The 19500-nt window shown below is 47.4% G+C and overlaps 1 protein-coding gene across 1 annotated transcript in view; it reads left to right on the top strand.

Moving 5' to 3' along the window:
* The window catches only part of MED12L (mediator complex subunit 12L), a 101998-nt gene that overhangs the window by 79187 nt on the left and 3311 nt on the right, over positions 1–19500 (top strand). The window contains exons 22-42 of the mRNA XM_042042402.1: positions 918–1059; positions 1925–2045; positions 2500–2601; positions 4020–4133; positions 5265–5464; positions 5772–5960; positions 6303–6377; positions 6500–6690; positions 7015–7176; positions 8113–8224; positions 9371–9460; positions 9667–9776; positions 10117–10252; positions 10761–10922; positions 11816–12178; positions 13096–13252; positions 14339–14550; positions 16682–16771; positions 17381–17601; positions 18957–19101; positions 19372–19395. Coding sequence (XP_041898336.1) covers positions 918–1059; positions 1925–2045; positions 2500–2601; positions 4020–4133; positions 5265–5464; positions 5772–5960; positions 6303–6377; positions 6500–6690; positions 7015–7176; positions 8113–8224; positions 9371–9460; positions 9667–9776; positions 10117–10252; positions 10761–10922; positions 11816–12178; positions 13096–13252; positions 14339–14550; positions 16682–16771; positions 17381–17601; positions 18957–19101; positions 19372–19395 — 3118 coding nt within the window. The remainder of the gene's footprint in view (positions 1–917; positions 1060–1924; positions 2046–2499; positions 2602–4019; positions 4134–5264; positions 5465–5771; positions 5961–6302; positions 6378–6499; positions 6691–7014; positions 7177–8112; positions 8225–9370; positions 9461–9666; positions 9777–10116; positions 10253–10760; positions 10923–11815; positions 12179–13095; positions 13253–14338; positions 14551–16681; positions 16772–17380; positions 17602–18956; positions 19102–19371; positions 19396–19500) is intronic.

Below are 19500 nucleotides of genomic sequence, written 5' to 3'. Positions count from 1 at the left end.
TTTAATTAAATGTGTAATTTATAAGTTACGGATTTTATCTCCACAGATTTTTGAAAAATCTGTTTTTTCAAAGTATTAAGAGATTTATCAGGGGAATGGCTTCACTGACAGAGACTAGGTTTACATTGGATATGAGGAAGACATTCTTCCGTGTAAGGGTGGGCAGGCCCTGGCACAGGGTGCCTAGAGAAGCTGTGGCTGCCGCTGGATCCCTGGCAGTGTCCAAGGCCAGGCTGGATGGGGCTTGGGGCAACCTGGGATAGTGGAAGGTGTCCCTGCCTGTGGCAGAGGGTGGAATGGGATGATCTTTAAAGTTCCTTCCAACCCAAGCCAGTCTGGGATTCTCTGGAGTGGGGAGCATCTTTGGCATGGCAGAGCAGCTGAGAGGAAGCAGTTTTGTAAGAGCACAAAAGGGAACATCTAAATGCAGCCAAACGAGTTTCACTCTGGAACAGAGAGAAAATAACTTGCACTGGGGTGAGTCAACTCTGCCATTTCTTAAGCTGTTACATAACCCTGAATCATGCCCCAAATCCTATGTTACACCGTATGGGATCTCTGAAGTGAAATTCATTAATGCCAGTTGATTTTGTGGCTTGTCTCCCTCCTGATGGCAGTGCTGGCTGGGCAGAGGGAAGGGTCCTGCAGTGACCTGCCACAGTAACACTGAGCTGAGGAGAAGTGCCTCACACACCTCTGTCCCTGACGCTGCTGCCAGGAGAGGTTTTCCCAGGTGCTCGTTGTTGACCATGGAGTAGCCGTGGGGTGTGAGCAGTGGCCTAAGCACTTGGGGACATAAACGCCCACCTCGAGTAAGGAAACTCCAGCTCTGCTGCCAAGCACTGCTCTGCTTTGACCTAAATATTTATTGCTTACAAAATCTCTGGGTTCTGTAAGAGTGTGGCTCTCCTTCCCAGGATCAATGACATCGGGAACCTGTGTGCAGAGCTGACAGCGAGCTGCACCGTGCTCAGCTCGGAGTGGCTGGGGGTCGTGAAAGCTCTGTGCTGCTCTTCAAACCATGTCTGGGGCTTCAATGATCTGCTCTGCAGTGTGGATGTAAGTTCAGTATCTTCTGAATACCTGTGACACCTACTTACCCCAGGTTTTTTTAGAGAGGTAGTTGGGCTTCCATTCTACACAAAATGTGGAGCACAAATCCAGTCTTGTGTCCAGTTGAACTTTCAAGTCTTTTAATGAGATTCCTGATAGATTTTTATTTGTTTTTACATCTTCAGGGTTAATGAAAAATTTGAGCAGTGTTTAGAGTTTTCTCTTTGCAAGTTTTTTCCTGCCTCTCTGATGGGATGATGCAGAGTACCAGCGTCACTCTTCAACAGGAGCAGGCAAAGCCGAGTGCTTTTCCTAAGATGCTGATGGATGTGTAAATTACTGTCTCTGTTTTAAGGGCCATGTTTTGGTGTTGGTTCCTCAGTTGTAAAAGGGGCGCTACACTTGGGTTTTTCTTACTCACCTGGTGTTGTTCCCATAGCCCTGTTTCAGTCAGCAGGATTATGGTGACTGGTCTGATCCGATACCCCGTTCCGTGTATTTACCCTCAGTTTGATGCATTTGCCTTTGGGAGCCGTTTGAAGCTGTGTCCATGGGGACATTCCTGTCCTGAAGCTGAGGAAGGAGCCTTGGTGTTGCCTGGTTTTATTGAGTGATAAAATTTTCTGAAGCTTTTATAAGGTTTATGTTTTCTACTCCAGAATTTTGGTATTTGAAATCGGTATTTGTTGAAATTCAGTTAAGAGCTGTCAGTATTTGCCATAAAATGTTTGGGAAATGCATTAAAAGGTACAAAAGGAACAAGTGCTTGTGTGTAAATGTTTTACTGTTTATTCTCTGAATGAATTCCTCAGTACTTGTGGCAGGGGTGTGTGCAGTGCTGTGCGAGGCCGTGCAGTGTTTGTCCTTCCAGGTGAGTGACCTGTCGTTCCACGACTCCCTGGCCACGTTCGTTGCCATCCTGATTGCCCGGCAGTGCTTCTCCCTGGAGGATGTTGTCCAGCACGTCGCACTGCCCTCCCTCCTGGCAGCTGGTAAGAAAACACCAAGAGAGAAACCTAAAACGAAAGACTTGAGACTTCCTAAGAAGTGTCCAGGGAGGGGGCGGGCAGGGGCTGTGCCTGGCGGTGCTGGTGCCCTGCAGCGTGGGGGTCCCTGCGGCCCCCGAGGAGCGCTGCCAGGCTGGGGCAGCCTCTGGGCACTGGGGCAGAGCTGCTGCCAGTGCTGCCAGTGCAGCGTGCCCGTCCTGCTGTGTGCAGCCTCCCCTGCTGCTCCCAGCTCCTGGCTGCTCCATGCTCTTGCTTATCAAAAATCTTGCTGTTCTCTTCTTGTTTTTTAATGACTCAGGGCCATAAGGGCTAATTCCTGTTGCTGAGATCATTGTGTTTCCATTTAAAGTGGGGCTGTGAGGAAGAACATGTCCAGGCCTGACATTGGGATTTGTGAGGTCCTGGGCAGATCCTTATGTCCATGTCCCATCTTCCACAGCCTGTGGGGACCTGGATGCCGAGCCTGGGGCAAGGATGACCTGCCGGCTGCTCCTGCACCTCTTCAGGACACCCCAGGTGTGCCTCTTTCCCCAGGAAACAGGTGAGTTGTCTGCTGCCTGACCCTTCCATTGCAGAAAGTAAACCTATAATTGGTTTTTGATGGCTGCAGATTTCATGGGTGAAGATATCGATAGTGCAAGTTCAAAATTGCAGATGTTTCACTGCTGAGGAGCTGATACCAATGATTCTTAATTGTTTGGGAAATGGTTCGGATGCAGGAGTTTGCTGAAACATTCATTCTCAACACCTGGCAGAGTTGAGAATGGCAGTGGCAGAGGCACTGACGGGGCTGTTTGGGAGCCCTACATGGAAATGGAGAGTAAATGTGATTTCAAGTAGAGTATAATAAAGCATCCAACAGAAGGAATTAGAAAATTAGTTCTCAGGATATATGAAGGTAGTTCTTTTTTCTTTTAAATGTAACTATTTAAGAGGTCTGACCTGTGTGTGTTTGCCACAGACCAAAAGAGGAAGAAAAATGGCAAGGAAAAAGCACCTGACAATTAAAATGAAACAATTCTGGTGATAAGCTGTGTTATATATATATCTGTAACATTTATATATATATATATATATATATATATATATGTATATGTGTAACTTAAAAGTATTTCAGCAAATTTGAAAACAAGATTATATCTACATGAAAAAGAAGTAGAAAGAAAAAAAGAGTCAGCTCTTAAGTGGTGTCAAATTCTTCTGTGTAAAAGTAAGAGTAATTTAGTTTTTGACCATAAATGAATGAGCTTTTGTTGCTTATTTAAGCAAAACAGGCAAGAGCCATGAGGAATACTGACTGAGAACAGACAGATGTGCTTTCCCTAGAAATAAAAGTGGATTTGAATGGATAGGAGAAATCATGACTGACCTGTAGGAAGTAGCACACATCAAACACAATGTGATCATGTTACAGACCCTTCTTATCTCTGGCTCAGTTAACCACCTCGAGAGGTAATGGATTCATCCTTCCTCCCGCCCTCCTTCCCACTTCCAGTCTGTGCATCTTCTCCTACAAGTTAGACAGAGCACTCACTGGCTTCTGCAGGCTGCAGAGCTAGGTGCAACTGTGCAACACTCATTTACAGCACTTAATTTTGCCTCATTTGTCTCGCAGATGAGGTAAGGGAAGTAATTTCCTAAATCTGTGACATCAAAACCAGCATAGGCTTCAGTGTCTCATTGTGGTTAAGTTCACTGTTCACATGGACACAGTGAGCCAACAGGCTCCTTTTCTATTTCACTGCCCACAGCTTGTTTTGCTATTAATCCATCATAACCACATATCCCAGTTGACTTGATCACTTACCTGTTGGGCTGCAGTTTCAATTTCAGAAGGTTCAGTTCTTTCTTCAGTTCTTGAGCTTCTGTAGCTGTTCTAACTGAGGAGGATTTTGTACAACGGAAATGTTAGTTGGTAAATAACACCCATTTTTACAAGATCTCCTCTTCTTTCCATAGAGAAATTATTTCCTGGAATTCGTTCTTCTTGTGATCGTCACCTCTTGGCTGCTGCTCACAACAGCATTGAAGTGGGAGCTGTGTTTGCAGTCCTGAAAGCAATTCTGATGCTTGGTAAGGGTGTGCAGAGTCCTGTGTGATGTGTTTGTGCCAGTGTTCATGTGGGAAACGGCTCATGCTAGTTCACTTCTGGGGGACTGCTCCTGGGAAGGAAAACCCTGAGAACAGGGGAAGAATGTGGCTGCTGTCCCTGCTCCTGCAGCATGTGGGGAGTGCAGACTCCAGGTCAGAGGCAGATCTTTCCCTGGTGAGTCAGCCCCAGTGGAGAGGCTTTAAACAGATGTGACTATTTCAGATGTTGACCCTGACCTCCACCCCGGAGTCCCAGTACATATAAACTCAGGAAAGTCCCCTCTCAAATATAGGTAGGAAATTGGGTCTCAGGTAAGTTTTCCCACCTTTTTCTATGTTTTGCCACAAATCCTGGGTGTCTGCCATTGTGGAAGTTATAAAAGCATCACTCTGAGCAGCTCTCCACAAATGGTGAGTGTTGTTTTCCAAACAAGTAACTGCCTTTGGTTTGGCACAAGTTCACCTTGTTGGCACCCTCCATTAGCAATTCAAAATTTTTACTTGCTTTGCTGAAGAAAAGCATCAGATAAAGGGTGGCTTTTGCAGTTCTGTGCTGAGGAAGCAGCTCCAGTTTTATCAGAGCATTCTGGGACGTGCCACTCTCTTCACTGTATTACCTCCCTGCCAGGTTCTTTCCTCTCATCCTTCCTGGATAAAGGTGTGGGCTCATAGTAAGACTGAGGGGCCACTCAGTGGCTGAGGGGCCACTGGTCAAACTTATCTCTTGAACATTGTTAACAGAATGTTAACAAATCAAAGTGAGAGACAGGACTTGGAAAAAGTGCATCTGAGAAGAGTGATTAACTCAACTATTCCTTATTTGCCAAAGCAATTCCTTTCACTCACCTTTTCCAGCTGAGCAGGTGGTGGCTTTAGTTGTGTTTTATTTGTGTAAACCTTTTCCTGCTTCTGAAATACCCATTAGAAAGATGCTTTGCAACATAAAGCTGGAGGACAGTACTTTGGTGATGCCCAGAGTCAGTCAGTGCTGCCCTTTTGGACGTGATGGCCTCAGTGCAGCTCCACTCCCCAGCTGTCCCGTGCCTCAAGGCGTCCGTCCCTGCTCGGAGCCGGGGCCAGGCTGGGAGTTCACCCTGTGCTTCTGCCCTCCAGGTGACGCTGACATTGGCAGCAACAATGTTGGCTCCTTGAAGAGTGAAGAGTTCCATGTCAGAGGCTTCTTGGATGAACTCAGTGAGGAGGAAATCTGGGGTTCCTCTCACACTTTGAAATCCTGTGGAAAAGCTGTTTCCATTGAAACTGCCAGTCTGAGCGAGTATGCGAGATACGTGCTCAGAACAATCTGCCAGCAGGTAACACCCTAAAACTGTTCCTCTGTCCTCTTTTGGAGAAAGGGTGTTATTACATTTGAAAAGCATAACATGTATTTTGGTGCAAAATGAGTGTTGAAGTGTGTCAGTATTTGTGTTCTGTTTGAGTTTCCTGATTTGGGCAATTTGGAGTAGTAAGTTATTTGGGTTAAAAAATGCTTTAGTTAGTTATTAACCTCCCCTGCAGTCTCTCAGAACTGAGGAGCTTTCCCTACCTATACCTCAGCTTACCAAAAAGTTAGTATTGCTTCGAAACTCTCTGGTGAATCTGTCATGTGACTCCTTACAGGAGTGGGTTGGAGAGCACTGTTTGAAAGAACCTGAGAGGCTGTGCACAGACAAAGATCTTATTTTGGATCCTGTTCTCTCAAACAAACAAGTACAGAAACTACTTCAACTAATCTGTTATCCCCATGGCATTAAAGAGTGCACCGAGGGTGACAACCCTCAGCGACAGCACATCAAGCGCATCCTGCAGGTAAGGCGCCAGGGAGAGGTGGAACAGCTCCCTGTCACCCTTGTTCAGTGTCCCTGGTGGTGCTGCTGAGCAAGGTTCCCCTGCTGCATGGTTAAAAGTACTGAGGAACAGTGTCAGCTGAAAGGTGTGGAAGTGCATGTATGTTCTTCTGTGGTCTGATGGTTTGGCATGCCATTAACTATTAGAAAGATCAGAGATTGTGATGATCTGCTTGTAACATGAGGTTTCTGCACGTGATGATTTAAAGTATGAAATTTATTTATTTTCTTCAGACCTGTAAAGGGTTGACTTTAATGTTAATAATATTAACAATTAATATTTGCACTGTCAATTCTCCCCTAGAACTTAGACCAGTGGACTCTGCGACAGTCATGGTTGGAGCTGCAGCTTATGATCAAACAGTGCATGAAGGACCCTGTAAGTATTGGTTTTCAAACTTTCTGATTTAAATATTTAATGCAAAAAAGTATGTTAACTTTTAACATAGTCCCTGAGCAAACATGCCGTGAATGTGCTAGTGTACTTGTGTTTCACTGTAGGGTTCTGGGTCTGTGGCTGAAATGAACAGCTTGTTGGATAATATCGCAAAGGCGACAATAGAGGTGTTTCAGCAATCCGCTGAGCTAAACAATAACTCTTCTAACTCTGGTATAGGCCTCTTCAGTCCACACTCTGTTGGAAATTCTGACACAAGTAATACAAGACAGAATGGTAAAAAGACATTCCTAAGGTATTTTTCGTAGCACATTTTTAATTCTTTTAGCCGACATGATGCTTAATTGTGTGTAGATTGCCTAAACTGTTTTGCACTTGAACCAGGAATGTACAGAAATAGTTACCTGCAGGTTCCTTCTATTTACTTTTTATTAACAATAAATGTAGTTGCTATTCTTGAACTTTCTGCACATGAGAAATTGTGACTGCTCAGTCCTCACTCGTGACTCCAAAGGCGTTGTGTCATTGCTTTACTGAGGCAGCTCAATCTTGTAACAGTTATAGCTGGTTACAAAACCGCACGGATGCTTTGGCTGAAGTAAGTTTTTTCTGCTCCTAGTTCCTCTGAGCGGCAAGGAGTGTGGCTGGTGGCCCCCCTGATTGCAAAACTGCCTACCTCAGTTCAAGGTAGGGTCTTGAAAGCTGCAGGAGAGGAGCTGGAGAAAGGGCAGCACTTGGGGTCGTCTTCTAAGAAGGAGAGAGATAGACAGAAACAAAAGAGGTATGACATTGGGGAACCCCTGCACACAGAGCTAAACGGTGTTTGTGAAGGAGGAGCTTACTGAGGACTGGATTTTGGCCTCACAAAACGTTATCGCCCCAGAGAGGGTTCCGGTGTTATTTGGTCTGACAAAATACCACTGGTTTCAGAGGAAGAAATGTGGCAGCTTTGTAACCCACCTGCCAGGGGCTATTTTCAGCTTGGTGATGGGAAATGTTAGAGATTTAAAGGAACAGTTAGAGCACTTGTCTCTTCCATTGTGTGGCTGTAGGAGATTTTGCTTGCTGTTAAGGTCCCACCATTGTCATGTCACTTGCTTCCTGTTGGGAATTCAGCTTAAGCTCATCTCCAGCTCCAAATGTGTGAGAATTTTAATTACGTAATGGTTATTGATTTTCCTTCAGTAAAATATTCTTCCACAGTGACTGAAATGTTTTTGTACTTTGTTGGGGTCTAGTATAGCTAGACATTCTATTGAATTAAGTCCATGCTGGAATTTTAGAGTGAGTCAGGCAGCTTTTGTTCTAATCAGAGCCTTTAGGGGAAACTTCCTTGGGACTTACTTCAGACCACTGACATGGATTAGAAACTTTAGCTGCCTTATAGCCACCAAAATGACATCCCTGGTTAGTCAAAGTAGTCTGTCTGCTGTGCTCCTGGGCCAGGCCTTCAGGTGTGTGGGCAGTTCTCGCTCCCTCAGGGCCCCGCTGAGCTGGGGGATTTCAGTAACAACTTGTGCAGCTGGCCTGACTGGGACTCTGCCTTCCTGGGAGAATGGTCCCTAATGCCTCTGCCAAGGCTTTAATTGACTAAAACAGAAACAGATGCAGCAGTGCCACTTAAGGGAAAAAGTGTAGACAAAACAAGGAAGGGAGCGAGGATGGGAAGTACCAAAATAACTTTACTAATGAAGTGCTGTGTTTGCTTCTCCTAAAGCATGTCCCTGCTGAGCCAGCAGCCTTTCCTGTCACTGGTACTCACTTGCCTTAAGGGTCAGGATGAGCAAAGGGAAGGGCTCCTCACATCCCTGCAGAATCAAGTTACTCAGGTAAGACAGGCACAGAACCATGAGCACCCTTGGTCAGGTGGGTGTGTGTCAGCAGTTCTATGTGTATATGGTGGTGTAAACCCAGAAAAATTACAGCGGTGTGCCAAAAGGAGCAGTCCCAGGAGGGGAAAATGAGGAGGTGTTTGTTCCTCTTTTGAGTGTGAATGCATCTTTTCTCCTAAATTTATTACAGAGAGATGTAATGAACTGGAGTCTGATTTCAGTTCTTTCTAGGAAAAACAATAAAGGTGTTAGTCCTGAGAGCATGTCTTCCCAGTCCCGTGCTTGATCCTGGAAAGTTTTTATAAGTTTAAAACTGTCCTTCTTTAGGAAAAACCAGCACCCTCTCCAGCTGGCACAGATTAAGAGTTTTGCCTATTGTAAAAAGGAACATTCCTGGCCCCAGACTGGCCCCTGCCTGCAGCTCTCCTTTGGGTCTCTCGTGCTTACTCACAGCCTCTGCTCACAACTTAGTGCTCCCACCCACTCCCGCTCCAGCCTCCAGCAGCTCCTTCAGACTGAGCATATCCAGTGCCCAGAGCAGGGGGTCATGCCTCCTTTCTCTGAGTGTAGTTTCTGTGAGCTGCTGTGACAGTGGGAATTGGTACCTGTGGGGCTGTTATTTCCCATATTGCCCCTCAGCTCAGGTCCAGCTGTGACACAGCTCCACATCCCGGGGAAATTAATTCCTTTGATGGTTTTTTCTCCTAGTTTCTGCCACTTGGGCTTTCATTTCATTGTGTGGGTTGTCCCCTGATTTGCAGCTGGTCTAGCTTCCTTGAGTTTCTGTCATTTCTCATCTGGAGATCCCACCAGATCCTGTTGGGAAGCTGCATCCAGTGCAGGAGATTTATTGACTCACCAGTAGTGAAATAGTGTGTTTCAAGCAATATTGCTAAGAAATGCATAACAAAGCTGGTTGGGTTTTTCCTGCAACAGGAAGATGCAGTCACACAAATGACTCTTTACAAGTTAGCCTTTTCTTCCCATTGGTTTTCTTAGTCTGTTCTAAGCCTTAAATAAAGAGAAGGATAAAGAGGTCAATAGTCTTTTATGATTCTTTATAGCTAAAGGGCCACAAATACTTAGAGGGAGAACATTAGTGGAAGAAAACAACCTTAGTCCAATGCTTTCTCTGATCTCCAGATCCTCAGTAACTGGAGAGAAGAACGGTACCGGGATGATGTCAAAGCCAGGCAGATGATGCATGAAGCCCTGCAACTGCGTCTCAACCTGGTAACAAAACTTGTGGTTATCCCGCTGTTACGAAAAGATGCAGCAGCTGCTCGGGAAGAGGTGGTAAGGAGCGAGCAGCTCCGAGTATCCAGCTCCCAGGGGACTGGATAACTATTTTATTCCTAAGTGATCCCTGTGCCAGGGGAGCCAAGGGCTGTGTGCTGCTCAGGCGTGCAGAGCCCTGCTACCCGTGTGCTGTTTTGCAGGTGGGGGGCATGTTTGACACAGTGCAGAGGAGCACCCAGTGGACCACAGACTGGGCCCTTCTGCTCCTCCAGATCATCACCTCAGGGACTGTGGATCTGCACACCAACAAGTATGTCTGCTCTGTTCAAACAGCCAGTTCGTGTCCTTAGAGCTTTAAGCTTAGGTTGCATGCATGTAGTTGTTACCTTTTTTATCCTGTTACTGCTTGAGTGGGACGTAGGGGTTCTCTGCTGGCCTGGGATGGGGGCACCTCCATTTGGGAAAGCACTGGAGCCTTTATTAACACTCCTTCTCAGCTGAGCATTTTCCCAAGCTGGACTCTGTAATTCTTACTGACTCTGTGGACGGTTTGTGCTGATGAGCTGCCTTTGGGGCCTCTGTCATGAATCAGATCTCTGGATCTCCTGGCAGTCATAGTTCCCCAGGGTAACACTTGTCTTTACTCCCAGTGAATTGTTCACAACCGTGCTGGATATGCTGGGGGTCCTCATCAATGGGACGCTTGCCTCAGACCTGTCAAATGCCTCCCAAGGAGGGCCTGAGGAGAACAAAAGGGCTTACATGAATTTAGTGAAGAAATTAAAAGTAAGCATAATGAATGTCATTTTCAGCATTTCCTTTGAATTGCTTTCTGTGCTCATCTTCTAATCCTGTCATTCCTAGTGTCTGGGGAGGCCTCTTGGAAAAAAAGGAGAGACTGGGACATTCCTAGTAGTAACAAGGGGAAATAGAAGAAAATAAAAATACAGGAATGTGGGTGTGGGAAGAGATTCCTAGGATTTTCTTCATATTTGATTAAAATTGGGAACCCTGCAAGACACTTAGTTACTTTTATTCATGTCTGGGACACTAAATTTGTATTATGTACTTTCTATGTTGCATTTAAAGAAGAGATGAAAAGAAAACTTACGTTCTCTAAACAAAGAGAAAAGCCCAAAACCCTTGCAAAGCCACTTGCTTAAATTTAGTAAAAGTACTAAAAAATAAAGGAAATGATTCATGCAGAAAGTGGATGTTTTCTAATAGTGAAAGTCGTGTGTGTCCTGTCCCCGTCTGTGTCTGTGTCTGGCTGATGGGTGTCTTTGCTCCCCAGAAGGAGCTGGGGGACAAGCGCTCCGAGAGCATCGACAAGGCCCGGCAGCTGCTGCCGCTGCCCCGGCTCACGTGTGACATCGTGGCCTGCGAGCCCATGGGGTCCCTCATCGACACCAAGGGCAACAAAATTGCGGGCTTTGACTCCATTGATAAGAAACAGGCAAGAGCAAACGTTTGGCTTTCATCTCACTTTTGCCATGAGTTTGGAGTGTGGGGCTGCAGGCGGACAGGCACAGCCTGTGCAGTGCAGGTGCTCCTGGGCAGGATTGTAGGAGCCGTGACAGAGCTGCTCGTGCCCTCTCAGTCCCCACGAGAGCTGCAGCCCCAGCACTGTGCTCCCTTGCACAGGTGGGCTGTCTGTGGGCAGTGCTGCTGGCACCCAGGAACGCTGAGCTTGGCAAGTAACACCTTTAAAAACAGCTGCAAATGACAGTGTTCGGTATCAAAAGCGTTTGTTTCTCTCCAGGAGAGCTGGAGAGGGGCTTTGAGCAAGAGCCTGGAGGGACAGGACAAGGGAGGGCAGGGATAGAGGGGATATTGGGAAGGAGGGTGATGAGGCCCTAGGACTGGTTGCCCAGAGAAACTGTGGATGCCCCGTCCCTGGATAATTTTTTAATGTGAATTTATTTAAAAGAGAGGGATAGAGTTCGGGTACAGAGCTTTTCATTCTGCAGAAGGGGTAGGTGTGTTTTGGTGATACAGTGCTTAGGCTTCCTCCCCTTATTTGAATGCGTAAACTTTTAGCAAGAGATGCAGACTTTTATTCTCAGATCAGCAGTTTTTGATAGATATTTGTCTTTTCTGCCATATATGATATATCAATGGCACTTGAGACTTTTAGCATGTCTATAAGCAAATGCTACTATAAAAATAGAATTGCTTTTTTCTAGTGGCAGCCTTGCACACAAGTGAAAATCCCGCTGGTGTGCATTTGGTGCATTTTGTGGAGGGGAAACATCCTTACTGTTTTTTCCTGACTCAAACAGTGATGTACAAAAGCAAGTGTATTGTTCAGCTTCCTTAACTCCTGACTTCCCCTTGATTCTGAAACAGGGTCTTCAGGTGTCAACCAAACAAAAGGTGTCCCCTTGGGACTTATTTGAAGGTCACAAAAATCCTGCCCCTCTCTCCTGGGCATGGTTTGGGACTGTTCGTGTTGACAGGAAAGTGATCAAATACGAGGAGCAGCAGCATCTGCTGCTGTACCATACACACCCCAAACCCAAACCACGGAGCTACTACCTTGAGCCCTTGCCCCTTCCTCCAGAGGAGGAGGAGGAAGAGCCCACCTCACCTGTGTCTCAGGAACCAGAAAGAAAGCTGGGAGAGCTCTCAGATCAGGGAAAACATGCCACAGATGACGAGAAGAAGGCAAAGGGCAGGAAGCGGAAGTCAAAGTCGAGCTCCAGGGCTGAGGTAAGTGGTTGGTGCCTGCACAGAACCTGAAATACCTCCCCGAAGCTCCTGGTGGTGTGTGTGGCGCTGCCTTTGGAAATGGTTCTGCACCTGGAGAAGGGAGTTCCAAGCGAAGGGAGGGAATGGAGATGGCCAGGAGGAGGGTGGATTTCTGTCAAGCAGAAATTCCTCAGTGTGGAGGAACGTGCTGAGCTCAGGACCTTACACACTGTGTGAAATACACCAGAGTGGATCTTGCTGACTGTTACTCAGGTTCTGTATGTGCTTCCTCTTGTTTGAGGTAGCAAACTGCATGTGCCAGTTTCTGAAATGATTCCTCTTCACATTATGTTGAGACCAAACATGTTGGTTTAAACCCAGGTCTCATTCAAATGGAAACCAGTTTGGAAAAGTCTCTTTCATACAGATAAACTGTCCTGCTGTGCAGTTTGGTCTGGTGTCTGAGACACTTTCCCTTTTACTGGAGTTGGGGCTGTGGATTCCTGAGCTGAATAGTCACTTAGAGCAGTTTGAAAACATGCCTGGCACCAGTGTGGCCAGCCCTGGTGTGGATGTGCTGGTATTCCTGCAGCATCCAGCTGGATTGCCCATGTGGTGTGGTTTAAGTAGCTGTAATTTTAAGATGATTTTCTGGCCTTTTTGATGTTTCAGTGGAGTTCTTCATGTTACTTATATCCTGACAGTTTGAGCTGTCCTTGTACTCCACCTGACCGTGGCCTGGAGAAGGTAGCTGCTCTTGAGGCTGGGATGTGCCTGGAGCTGTCAGTGGGAATTGCCAGACTTCACGTGAAGTTTACATCATTGCCAACAACAGGGACCTGTCTCTGTCTTTTAATAATTCAGTAGGAAAATGGGCATTATTTACGAGTTGGTAAGGTATGAATGTCATTAACATTTCCTTTTGCTGTGTATTTTAGGAATATGCACAGGCCAGCTTATACAGAGTGCCTCCCGCCTACTCCCCGCTGCCGTCCCCGCTGGCTCACGCAGCCCCCCCAGCACTGTGGGGGTACAGCCTGGGGGGGCCCCCTCCACAGCCCAGCTTCTTCCTGCAGAGCCAGCCCCTCGCCCCAGGTAGGTCAGCTGGGAGGGCACAGCCTGGGGACTTGTGACCACGTCCTGTTTCTCTCTCTGACGTGGGCTGTGTCCGCCTGCGCCATTTGGTTGGTTCCTTTGTCAGCTGTGGGTTCTCAAAGGGCTTTTCTGCTCTCAGCTGTAGCTCTGTCTCTGTTGAGGTGTTGAGCTTTTTGGGTGGATAAACCAGAATGAGCTCCTGTGGTGGCAGTGTCAGAGAGCTGGTGGGGTTCAGTGAGGAGTGAAGGGAGAAAGGGACAATTAAAGGAACAAAGGCCCTTTGGATTATTTCCTCTTTCATTCATACCTAGAGTCATGGTGGCTGATTTGCTATCTGCTAGATGTAATAAATCCACAGGCTCACATTTTTTTCAGCATTTCTGATATGTGCTTAATTTTCTGTAGGATTGTCTTCTTTCTTCCAGTTAGTGAATTGCAGTTTTACAGCGATTTACTGGCTCCAGAGGGCAGCACTTTGTGATGGTTTGAGAAACACTATTGTGACTTCTCCAAGCAGAAGTTTAAAAGTTTGATTCCAGTTATAAATGTTAAATATTTATTTCTGAAGCTCCAAATACAACTAATCTGTATTATAACTGTGTAAAGTCTTCAGAATATACCAGAGAGTGGCTAAAAAGTTTAAGGAAATGCTGCTTTTGAAAACAAATGTATAAAGATTACCTTTTTAAGTCTGACAGAGAGATACATGGCTTTTATCAAATTGCAGAGAGTGCATAAACTGCTGCCGTCTCATAAAATGGGCTTGACATATTAAGATGTTCATATCATGCTTTTGATCTGACATGCGACTTTGGTTCAGCAGTAGTAGCGAGGTGCTTTATGTGACATGGAACATATAGCAGCCAGCAGTCTTTGAGCTTTTTCCATTCTCATTTACAAGCGGCAGTCTTCAAAGTTACTTTGCCCATTTAAATTTTCAGGCCAGAAATCAGGTTTAATCTGGACTGTGCCTCTGCAGAGATGCATTTATTGTCATTATGTAGAGCTGATGGGTTAGCAGTGCTCTGTACCACTAGCACTTGTAGGGAAGGCAGAAGATGCATTTTTGTTTTGGGTGGTTTTCAGGTGGTTCCAGGCTGGACCCAGCAGGCTCCTTTGTGCCAAGCAACACGAAGCAAGCCCTGTCCAACCTGCTGCAGCGGCGCTCGGGCTTGGTGGTGCAGCCGCCCTCAATCCACGGGATCCTCCCTCAGCAGCAGCTGCTCCAGATGAAGCTCCTGCAGCAAGAGCAGCAGCAGTTCCTGCGGCAGCAGGCACAGGCACGGGCTCTCCAGCAGGTTTGTCCAACCCCTCAGCCTGAGGAGCAGCACAGGGGGTTTGCATCGTGCGGGGGCTGTGTTCCCTGCCTGGCTTACAGTGGGGAGCCAGCTGATAGTTACGTTGCAATAATTCCCCAAATATTGGCTAACCAGGGCCAACTGCCTTTAAACTTCATTTGGTGTCTTAGTCCCTTTATTTTTCCCATGTTCCAGCATTCTCTGAGCCCGTCCAGGTGAGCTCTGTAACGGTGCTGCACAGCCCCGCTAACCCCCAAGCTGAATCGTCTGTGCTCCTTGTGCTGTTGCTATATTCTTGCCTGTCCTTTTCCCGCAGGATGTCTGTAGTTCTGCTGTATCCCTTCAGGATGGCTTTGACAACATAATGGTAACCACTCAGAGACCATGACCTTTGCTTTACTTTCACCCAGGCATGCATTCCTTTCACCACTCAGGCTGCACTCTGCTTCTGATAGTGACACTGTGCTTTGGGGCCGCTCACCCGGGACCGCAGCAGCTGCATGGGGGACACTGCAAATACACGGGTGCACAGAGAATGACTTTCACCTACAAGTATTTCCAATAGCTGCATCACTGGTCAATTTTTTCCTCTTCTCATGTGTTTCTTGCTGTGGAAAATGAGAGCAGCTGCAGGATGTGCCCGAGGCTGTGACTGTGTGAGCATGGCTGGGTGTTCTACACTGACATATTATTATGGGAATAATCAGATCTTGTTACTTCCAAAAGCAGTAACAGCTAACACTTACCTACTAAATCGTTGACTTTCATAGAATTCAGTTGTTTCTGGGAAAAACAGTGATGCTATGAAGTTTCATTCCTAGTATCCATGCCATAAAGCTTTCCAGATAATAATTAGTGAAGCTGTTCTAGAGTTGGTCTCAGGACTTTGGTCCTGTCCCAGTGAAACTGCCACACTGTTAAAGGCCCTTCTTGGTAAGGCAAAGCCAGATGTGTGTTCAAAGAGGCTTTGCCGTTGACCCTGGTTTCTGTATTTCCTACATGTGCAGTCATTGCTGGTGTTACTGGGGGCCTGTTAGAATGGGGGATCTATCTCCCTGTCTGCAGTTAATTAGGCACACTTGGGTTTGCAGCAGGGACACAGGGAGGGTTCTCCAATCCTTATCCAGCTGGTAGCCTACGTTGTGATGTTGCTGCTTGCAGTGTGTTATCAAAGTCACTTTTAACCTTAATTTTTCATCTCTGTTGAGATATCCTGGCTGGAATGGCAAAGGCTTTGTTGGAGGGCTTGGATTTGTATTTGCTTTTGTGGGGAACTGGGCAGCTGCAGGGAAGGATCATTGCTGCTTCCAGCTCCTGTCACTGGGTTTTTTTGGTGGAATGGTTCTAAAAATGGCCAGCTGTGCAGCATCCCAGTCACACAGGAAACACATGGATTGATTGTATCCTGGCACATTCTAATTTGCCAGGTTTTTACAATCTGTCATGAAATTAAGTCTAACAGTGAAATTCTTTTCTCTTTTGTCATGCATCAAAACGCACTGCAGCAGTTACAGTTGAAATCTTTAAATGATTTGCCCTTAACTGGGCACAGATGCTGAGGTGATTTGGATGGACAATCAAGGCTGGCTGCTGATCTTGACATGGAACATGTTCCCAGCTGCACTGGTTGGAGCTGGAGCTGCTTACATTACCCATACTGGTGTTTGTATGTCACCTTCAAATTCATCAGCACTCATGAGCATTTTGCCTGCTGCACCTGGGGAAGCTGGGGACCAGGTATCCTGAGCAAAATCCATCAGCTGGGTGGTTGTATCAGAGATTGTGCTTCACTCTGAGTTTCCTGGGTGGTTTAATGTACTGGCCCCAAGACAGCCAGACTATTTCTTTTCTAATCTTTTGCAAAGCCCCATTTAAAGGGTCTCTGCAAGCCCTCTGCAGTGGAGGGCTGCCTCCTCCCAGCTGCAGTGTCAGCGTGCCAGACACCAAAGGTCAGTGCTTCCACCTCCTGTGACTAAACACAGCGCAGAAGTTCAGCACTGAGCAGTGGTGCTGTCCTGGAGGAAATGGTTGTCACTCCATGACTCTTTAGGACACAATTTGGTGGGGTTTGTGTCCAGAACCAGACTTGCTGCAGGTGTGGGGTTGTATCTGATGATGCTGTATCTTGCAGGGGCAGCCAATGGACCAAGCTGCTGTCTTCACTCCCCAGGCTCAGCCCCTGTCCCAGCTCCCGCAGTACCCAGGGTTACAGCAGGCACAGGTACTGCCTCATCCCTGGAGCACCTGCATGGAAATGCTGATGGACAGATCTCCTTCCCCATGCCTGCTCCTCTGCATGTGGCCTGGGGTACCAAGGAGGCCTCCTCCTGGGGTGGTTATGGTCTCTGCATGCAGTAGCTCATGAACATTTTTAACGTGGCTACTTCCCAGTTTTTCTTGATGCTGGGAATGGCAAGCTTACTTCAGCATTAAGCCAGATATTTAGCCAGAGATGGTGATAGCAGTAAGTCTTTATTATGTCATGATCGTTCTGGTACTTGGGATTTTGGGGAGATAGGGGGAAAATAGAGGTGGTGTTGTGGTTCAGAGCCCTGCTTCTACTCAGTGCCTCTTGGGAAAGCAGCACAGTGTGAGTTCCATTCTGTGCATGTGACCGTGTGTGACCATGAGTGTGTGTGAGCGTGACCGCGTATCAGCTGCCTGACCCCACAGACAGAGGGGGTCCCGCTGGTGTGGGGGATGTGTGGGGCAGCACTGCAGCTCCTTGTCCTGCGGGCTCCCTGTCCTCGACAAACACGCTGTCTGTCCTGCAGCTGGGCTGTCTCCCATGGGGCCCGCTGCAGTCAGTGCTGTGTTTTCCTTCCCGCAGAGCCTGTCCCCCGGCTACCCCCTGTGCAGCGGCCCGCTGCCCATGCAGCAGCAGCAGCAGCAGCAGCAGCAGCCTGGCGTGGGGCTGGCCCCTGGCATGGGGCTGGCCCCTGGCGTGGGGCTGGCCCCTGGCCCTGCGCTGATGGAGCGGCTGAGGCAGGGCCAGCACCCTGGGTACCTCCAGCAGCCCCCGCCGTCCTACGGCCCCGCGCTGGCCCCGCGGTGAGCATGGGGACAGCGAGGGGAAGCTTGGTTTAAAATAAAGTGTATTAATAATAGAATCAGAGGACCAGAATGGTTTGGGTTGGAAAGGACCCTAAAGACCATCCAGGTCCAACCCCTGTCGTGACCAGGAACACCTTCCACTAGACAAGGTTGCTCATTAATCAAAATGAGGTTAATGGGTCTAATTAGCAATTAATATTCCTTTCTCTACAATATCCCACTGTTTTCCCCTCATTTAATTTTTATTTTGAGTTGATCTTGGCACACCTTGTCATCCAGTTGTCCTGTGTGTTTGCAAAAGATAAAAATCCATTTAAAGATGGCTGTTGGATCCTATTTCCCTACAAACACAGATGTGGGATCCATATTATACAAGCATGTGTGTGGTACTAAGCAGTCAATACTCCAGGTTTGCCAGAGTCTGTAGTCAAGAAAGCATAAGACCAACTTGGTAGAAATCTGTCAAAGGTAGTGTTACAGAGCTGGCAGAGTGGAGGAGTTTCCAATGACAGCCTGGAATCAGATTTCTTTTTTAAGAGCCTGAAACAGCCCAACTAATGGTCCAGCTCTTTTGTCATAAACAGAATATGGTGTGTCATGTATGAAGCTGTGCAATTCTCTCTCAATCTCTGTGTTTTTTTAATGAAATCAGCATTTCTGGAGTTGTGAACATTATGTATGTGCTGCAGTAGTTACTGATTCCTTAACGTCTAAATTCTTGCAAGCCCAGATATCTTAGTAGTATTCCAAATTTTGGGTTTGCTTGCACCTCTTCGAAAAGTTTGGCCTTTACTTGATTGACAGCCTGGTGTGCAAACCTTCAGGGCGCCTCGCATCAGGAATGAAGTGGCCAACCTGGATTGCCTTGTTTGTGCTGAGCTAACCAGCTAAGCTAAATTGATGATGTAGTTAACATTTTTCAGTATTTTAGAACAGGATTCTTTATTTCAGAGTTTTTCAGTGTTTTAGAAAGTGAAACATCTACTTGTGATGGCTGATTTTCAGTTATGGTATTGGAATGCTGAGATGTTTTGAGCTGGAGAACATTTTAGTGGAATTGCTTAAGCTCTAGAAACCCACCTCTTTTCCTAGCAAAGCAAGAGCTGAATGCTTGGATCTGTTCCTGTTCAGAGGAACATGTTATTGCCTACATCTGTCACTGGGCAATAGTATGGCACAGCTCTATTATGCAATGTTTTTTTAAGCATTCATACTTGGAGAGACATTCTTCCTGTGAAATGTAGCATCTTTTAAGTCTGTGGCAGTCAGATGTCACAACTATAGTTGAGTTCTCACAGACTGTGGTGCTCTGCCTGTAAATGAAGTTTAATCCATTATTTTTCCCCCATCAGACTGAGCCATCAGCCTCTGCAGCCCAGTTCCCTGGCTGGAGGGGGCCTGGACGCTGCCTGGGCCGCGGGGCCGGGCTCGGGGCAGGTGCCGCCGGAGCCGGGCAGGCAGGGGCAGCAGCAGCCGCGGCACCAGCGGCTCTTGCAGGTGAGCGCTCGGCCGCGCTGGTGCGGGGATGTGGCGGTACAGGGGTGTGCGAGCACCTCTGTAGCCGTGAGGGTGTTGCACACTCGCTTGCACGTGTCTGTGAGTCTAAAGCTCCAGAGCCCCGCCTGCCTTACCTGCGTGCGGACATCCATTGCTCGCCTTTGGGGCCGCCAGAAGGGAGCTCTGGACATACGTGTCAATGCCACATCCCTGGCTCCCGGCGGCCCAGGGCAGCGCGGGGCCTGTTGTGTCACCGCCGCCTTCTCCCAGGTGCAGCAGCAGCAGCAGCAGCCGGGGCAGCAGAAGCAGCAGCAGCCGGGGCAGCAGCAGCCGGGGCAGCAGCCGGAGCAGCAGCAGCAGCCGGGGCAGCAGCAGCAGCAGCCGGGGCAGCAGCAGCAG

This window comes from Corvus kubaryi, unplaced genomic scaffold, assembly GCF_017639235.1.
Source record: "Corvus kubaryi isolate FWS band 111438036 unplaced genomic scaffold, C.kubaryi_AGA036_p1.0 37397, whole genome shotgun sequence".
NCBI lineage: Eukaryota > Metazoa > Chordata > Aves > Passeriformes > Corvidae > Corvus > Corvus kubaryi.
The sequence above is the reverse complement of the archived record's forward strand: the minus strand, read 5'-3'. Positions and strand labels throughout refer to the sequence as shown.